Source organism: Erpetoichthys calabaricus, chromosome 1 (assembly GCF_900747795.2).
Source record: "Erpetoichthys calabaricus chromosome 1, fErpCal1.3, whole genome shotgun sequence".
NCBI lineage: Eukaryota > Metazoa > Chordata > Cladistia > Polypteriformes > Polypteridae > Erpetoichthys > Erpetoichthys calabaricus.
The window spans coordinates 96,446,811-96,454,035 of record NC_041394.2 but is presented as its reverse complement, the minus strand read 5'-3'; the positions used below and the strand labels follow the sequence as shown (position 1 = coordinate 96,454,035).

Here is a 7,225-nt window from a genome sequence, read left to right as displayed (position 1 = left end):
AAATTAAACAGACAGAAATATATAACTAATCAAGACTTTATTATAAGAATACAGCATTAGTCCACATAAAAAAGCATGGGAAACACTGTCCTAAGGTAAATATTAAATGTGAAGTTATAAAATCTTTGAGATACAAATTGTGTACAATCTATGACTTAAAATTTATTTTTGTATTATTAATTAAACTCTTTGTTACATAATTAAAACGATTTGCATCTGACTTTTCTTTGTTAAACAATGTATTTATAACTTTTCATACAAATTTGTATACATAAAATATATAATGCTAAATAATAAAAGCAAAATCTCATAGAAAATTGTGAGATCTGATGGATCTTGGTACTGAATTTAGCATCTTCACAGTCATTAATTCTAGTATTTTCACTTTTGTACACAATTACTTATGCTAAGAAAACAGAATAAAAGCACAAACACAAAATAAAAACACAGACTCTAGTTAATGAATAAAAATAATGTTTCTGACATTTGTATATTTTTTTTAAGATTGTAACAATACACTACAGTATTAAAAGTCCACAATGTGGGCCTTTGCTTCACAAGTCAAAAGAACATTTCTGTAAAGACATTACATTCACAAAAATCATTTCTGAGACGCACGCACTTAAGGAGGCTTAAAATATTCTGTACCATTACAAAGGAAGGGCTAACCGAGTGCAAAGTCTAAATGTTTCCTTTTTATTGTCAAAAACATTTTATTTCTTCGGGTATATTTGGCTTCAGTAAGTCAATCAACTAGATTTATAATACTTTATAATACTCTTCACCTTTATGTAATAAATTATTATATATTATATATAAAATAAATCCTTGTAAGAATTTTTACTATCAGAATCTGAGTTCAAAACACAACAGATGGCCTAGAGATATGACTTTGTATTACTGTACTGGTCTACTTTTATATTTCTTTGGTGTTCAGTCAGCAGATGCCTTCTCTCTCAGCCCATTGATAATAATCTATGAAAGGGACAAATAGACAGAATGTGAAATGAAATGATTCTGTATTTGGGTTCTAAATAGTACAAATTCACTTTATAAAGTACTACTTTTGATTTCTTGTTGTAAGACAAACTTTGGACCAGTTTTTGTCTTTATAAATGTGTGCGGTATAAAGCCAACATGCACTTTAGGAGCAGAGAGCAACTCTTGTCGTTTCTACTCACTAACAGGAATTGTCTGCTACCAATAATCAAGGTAAGAGAAAATAAAGAGACCTCTTCATTGTCATAACAGAGAAGCTGCGCCATCATTCAACACAAATATATGATCACAATTTTATACTTGTATTTGTTAATGAATACAGAAGTGACCTGAAGTTTGATTTGAATAAACCATCTAATAAATGTAATCACTACTACATACCATTAGCATAATCAATCAACAAATTAATCATTAAAAAATAAACAGACCATACGATGTATGCTGTTTGAGCTCTGGTACTCTATAATACAAAGATACAATTCACTCTTACTCTGCTGAAACACAACAAAATAAGAAATAAAAAAATGATTGAAAAAGTAAACAAACAAGTTTTAACAGAAAAATCACCATCATTAATTTAGACAATGCCTTAGCCACTCAGAGACTACCCTTAACACAATCATTAATGTCAGTCACCTGCAACATTTGTCCATCTATCCAATATCAAACTTGCCTCACAGGGATCAACATCCATCCTGGAGGCAACAGGCACAGGACCGGACCATCCCACACCATCTCACTCGTACACGCACAAGACCAACACACAATGCACCCTAACCCTTAACCTAACCCACAGAGAAACAGGGCAGTGAGGCTGTCACACGTGACCAACATCATGCAGACATATTACGATTAAAGAGGAACAGCCCTATCCAGACAGGTCGGAAACATCTTTAACTACAGGACAAGGAGCTCATTATTATATCATAGAAGAATTGACTTTAGAGTTTAAAGGAATCTGGTTGGATAAATAATATGAACTATTTAACACACATTTAAATTTGGATGAGCCTGAGTAAAGACTCCAGAGGGAGAAGAGAATGCTACTACCCCATCTAGCTCAATAACAAAAGCCACTGGAAAATTAAGAGGTGCCAATGTTCCATTTCGGTCTGTGAAATGAGGAAAAACTGGTTATATTTAATTTTAAGTAAAATTCAAATTACTTTGGTTGTTAATTATTTCTGACATGAGAATATTATTACATTTTCTGAAATCATCAGCTTCATGTTACTGAAAAAGGTTAATTAATTAGATTCACTTTACAAATGGCAGTGGCATTTTACAAAAGTGCATATAAAAAATAAGTTACATTTGTATTGCATTGGAAAATAAGTTTTTTTTTCTCAGAAATAGAACACCTAGACTGAAGCAAGGTAGTGATACAGTTATGATAATGATACATGTCAAACTAAATTTATGTCAAGAGACTGAAGGGGAGCAGCAGCCTTTGTTTGAGACTACAAAAAATAGAATTTGGAATAAGATCACCGCTGTGGTAATGAAAGCAGGTAATAAAGGACCTCTCTTCCCACAGGACCAGAGCAAAAAAACATGAAGTCTCAACATTAATAGCTCAAGAATGTCACAGTACAGGTGGGAAAGGTCCATAATGTTGTATGTATGTATGGTGGTTAACTGTAACGACATGCAGAATTATAGTATAAGACTTTGTGCAAACTAAATTCATGAAGAACATGCTAAATATGTTGCATAAGACATTACGCAAAATGAAAAAATGAAAGAAATGAGAACAAAGGCTGGTCAAGTAGACAGGGACCATTCTCCTCCGAGGCTCATACAAGACTGAGCTCATCACCAATTTTACTTAAGAATTCCAAAAATATGTAAAACGTATTACACAAAAATATAACTCATTGTACAAGTGATCTTTCTAGTTTGTAAGATGAATTTTTCATTTGGTCTGATTGGGTGGAAAATTGTTAATAGATCAATTTCTGCATCATAGGAAATGTCACAATAATAATTCTAACAATATTAACTCCAAGAGTCATTAGATCTTATAAATCTGAAGTTGTAATCAAGAATAGAATAACAGAAAATCAAGTAACTGAAGATTATTATAAACAAGAAAACTGTATTAACTGCATTAATTTGACACACTCATGGTTATAAAAATATATTGGGTAGTGCATCATCATTCAGCATCTACTTAGCCATTCATAAACAGGACCATCACCAAATTATTACTCAATTCTCATTGGAACCAGTCTATTCAAACAGCTGTATTGAGAGTGTGTGTGTGTGGACCGAATTGCTGCTCAGTGTTTTATTGAGTTTACCATGTCACAATAAATGCACACAGACTTTCTTGTTTCTTTAAGAAGTCCAGCTACAAGCTGAACAACATAAGGAAAATTATTTTACAATGACACTGTCACACTTGTAGTTGCTTGGTATTCAGCCACAGCCTCCTGTCTCCGAAGATCCAATAGATGTGCAGGAGACGGAACTACTGCGGTCCAGGCTTCCTCCCACCAAGCGCCACTGCAGGATGCTCATGTCTTTGCCACCCATGGAAATCAAGTGGCTGTCACTGTATGTAAAGCGAACATTTGTCACATGGCTGCCATGTCCATCATATCTGTGGCTTGGTGCCTGCAAAAATATGAATGTAGATATATCACAGGAATTTAGTTTTATGAATTACTTTGAAAATTGTGAATGTTAGCAGGAGGCAATCACCTTACTATTTCAGGAAGACTTCTTAATTCAGAAAAGTATCTAATTCTAATAAGTTCAAGTACTTGGAATAAATAAGAGTTAGATAAACTAAGAAAATGGTCAGGGATTCTTCACATTATTCCATGAGAGGAAATGTTCTACAGTTCCATAGGGTCACTGTCACAGCAGAGAGACAAGGCACAAACTCTACATAGACAGTGATTGGGCAGAGTCTTAGCATCATTACATTAGTAACCTATGTCCTTTAGAATCGATACTCTTAATGGTATATAAAGCATTGAATAATCTTTCTCCTTCTTACTTTTTGGAGTACCTGTCCCCTTATATTTCCAGTCATTGCCTTAGCAAACACAAATAGTGCCATGATCAGGATTGCCTAAAAGGAAAGCGCACTGTTGCACAAGAAGCAAGACAGGCTGCTGGCTGAATGGAGATCACCATTAGCATAGCATTAGAACTTACTGGTTGTAAGTCCAGTGGCTTGAGCTCACATCACATTAGAGCCACCTCAGGGACGACAAACAACTATGAGTGAGAGTGACTCCCTGACACTAGATATTATCAGAACACTAGAGGACGTACATCCCAGCAGTGCCTGACTTGCACAAGGAAAGGGAGTCTGACCACAAGGAAAAAACTAGAAGCGTGAATTTGTGCATAGTTCCATAAGATTAGGAACAGTATTAGGCTATACTGTCTCTCAAACATTGCAGGATATTGCAAGACTCTTAGCCTTTAAGGATAATGGACATATAAAAATAGACACTAGGACCCGTCTAAGCTGTTTATAGTTTGGTGCCCCTTAAGTAAATGGAATGCCCTAAAGACACCTTATGACCAGAGGCTTGCTGAGCTTGGGTCAACAGAACAGTAGTGGGCAAGAATTTAATGGATATGGTGTTGAATAAGAACAAACACACCAGGAGAAATAAAGCAATACTTTGCATTTCCATCTGTTGTCAGATTATGTTAAAAATAAACCGCTGGCTTCTTCTTTTGCTTTGATTTCTAGTGATGAGATATGTTTTAGAAATAAATCACTAAAAACAATGTATTTAGAAGCATTAAAATGGAAAATTACCTTGGGAACAGGACAAGGGTACTGAAAGAGATGAACTTTACAGAAGTCATCTGCCACAGCTACAACTCGCTCATTGTGTGAACGACAAAGTGCATTGATGTCAGTTCCATCTGATCCCTCCAGCCATACACCTAAAAAATGATGTAGCAGACAATCAGCAACAGTAGTGGGTGAAATTCACACCTATTATATTCTAGTAACGTAATATGACTTAGACACTCCTTTTTACTTAGGTTTTTATGTACAGTACTTAACATATACTTACATAATTCTAAATAGATCATCATCATTCAGTGTGCTAACATACACTTTTAACAACCCGATTATTCACAGAAATCTGGTTTCTAAAATGCCATACAAACCTTTATTCCACATAGATTTCTCTGCAAAAAACAATCTAACTATACTTGGCCATGTAAACCTTTAACCGGGTTACAGTTAAGTAGTTTGTACTCTGCCTGTGTCCATGGCCACCAGTCTCTGCTTCACACATGAATCCAGCAGCCACAAAGATAATTTTTCTGAGGCAAATGCTCAGGTGATTGATTTATTCCTTCTCCTGGCTGAAAAAACGTCTCAGAATTTCAGAAATCGCTAAATTTATTTGGATGAGCTCAACAGACAGTTGCTCAGAAGCAAAATCAAATTACTTTTTAAAGTAATGAAGAACCTCATACAGTACTTATCTTACTGAAGTAAAAATACTTGCTTTATTATTAGCCCAGGTGAAATGGGTGAAAGGTAAGTTGATATACTGAAATGGTGGCTGTTGATAATGTTTAATCTTTTTTTTTGTGCACATTTTAATGACATGGGAGAATTTTTCCAAAACAGAACTCCATAAGTGGACCAGTCCAGTTAAACCAGTAGAAAGGTTTCTTATTGAAGTTTTTAAGAGACCAGGTTTCTGCCTTAACCAGGTTATTCACTTTGTCCCAGTTTTGTGTGTGCATGTAAACACACTCACTGAATAGTTCACCATCATCATTTTCTCTGGTAAGGGTTGCCGTACCACCATGCTGTACTTGGCTGACCAGGCCTTCCTGTTTCCAACAGATTTCTCTAGTTCATTTTGGGCCATAACTCACATGGTCCCAAAACAGTCAAGATTTAATCCCTCCAGTGTATTATGGATCTACCTCTTAGTCTTCTCAAAGTGAGTTGTGCTTTGTACAATTCTTGAGTGAGATGCCCACAGGGGCATCTTAACTATATACCCCCAATATTCAAACCATCTCAACTGGGTCCTTGCAATCCAAAGAAGCAGCAGCTCTACTCCAAGATCCTCATGTTGAGCTTAGCTTCTTACCCTGTCACCCTGTAACTATTGTTTGTGTCTGTGTGTCAGTCCTTCCTCCACCACACCCAGGCTGTTCCAAAGCACTGAATCTGTTAAGGATGGTGAATGTTGGAGAAAGTCAAAGATACAATCATATTTCGTCTTGTTATCCCGAATATATGTAGTTTGGAGGGAAACACTTGTCACTCATTTTGTTGAGTTAGTGAATGGGTATTTTCCAGCTGTGACTGTCACTTACTTTCAATCTTTCTGCACCTGCCATTAGACTGGTGGATAAGACTAACTGAAAGTGCCATGCTTCTGAAGATTTGGTGCCTCACAATGGGCTATTTTATGATAGTGACCATTTCATTGCAGGTCAAAAAGGCTTGATTTGAAACTGTCATTATAAAAGCATACTTTTCCTTTTATTACTGAAATAATGGTTTTGACACAACTAATTTTCAATGTGAATTTTGAATGTTTCTTCTTGGTTAACTGGTAAATGTTAAGTGATTGTGTAGAATCATGATGGATTTCAACAGAAAAAAAAAATCTAATGATTAAAGCTTGCTTGTTTAGAATATAATAATAACATAATGAATTCAGTGAAACCTATGCCTGATGATTCCTTATCTTGCACAGACAGAAATTTGACAAGTTTAAATTGACTTAACATGTGTGTGATATGAGTGAGTAACTGACTGAGTTGTCCAGGAGTGAATAAACGAGTATGTCTATATAAAATTTGTGAGGTGTGTGTGTTTGCCTGTCCTGTTCTCACCCGGCCCAAATAATATTTGGTCTGTGAGAATTTGGCCCCAAGTGAAACCTATTTGATAATCCCCATCCTATATTAATCATAAACATTATAAATATATCTATTGTTGTAGTTTCAGGAATCTGAGCATTGTCTTTTTAGCAATTTGCACGGTACTGTTAGATTAAATATTATTAGAATTTATGTAAAAAAAGTGATTAACACTGAGGTTGACTTGGATCAATGTAAATAATTACTGCTAAAGCTCAAAAATGTAATTGTTTATTGTTTGTTGATCATTTTTTGTGTAAATGTCACCATTTAAAGGCCATATTCTGGGTGAGATTGCAAATGATTCATACAATTATTAAACGAATGAGTGTACATCCTAAGTTAAGTA

At 35.1% G+C, this 7,225-nt stretch overlaps 1 protein-coding gene across 3 annotated transcripts in view; it reads right to left on the bottom strand.

The window, feature by feature from the left end:
• Positions 1-919: 919 nt before the first annotated feature.
• eml3 (EMAP like 3) overlaps positions 920-7,225 on the bottom strand; it is a 242,950-nt gene continuing 236,644 nt past the window's right edge. For all 3 annotated transcript variants that reach the window (XM_028803796.2, XM_028803805.2, XM_028803813.2), the window contains 2 exons: positions 4,787-4,917; positions 920-3,618 (listed from right to left, as the gene is read on the bottom strand). In XM_028803796.2, the coding sequence (XP_028659629.1) occupies positions 3,421-3,618; positions 4,787-4,917 (329 nt within the window). In that variant the 3' untranslated portion in view covers positions 920-3,420. The remainder of the gene's footprint in view (positions 3,619-4,786; positions 4,918-7,225) is intronic.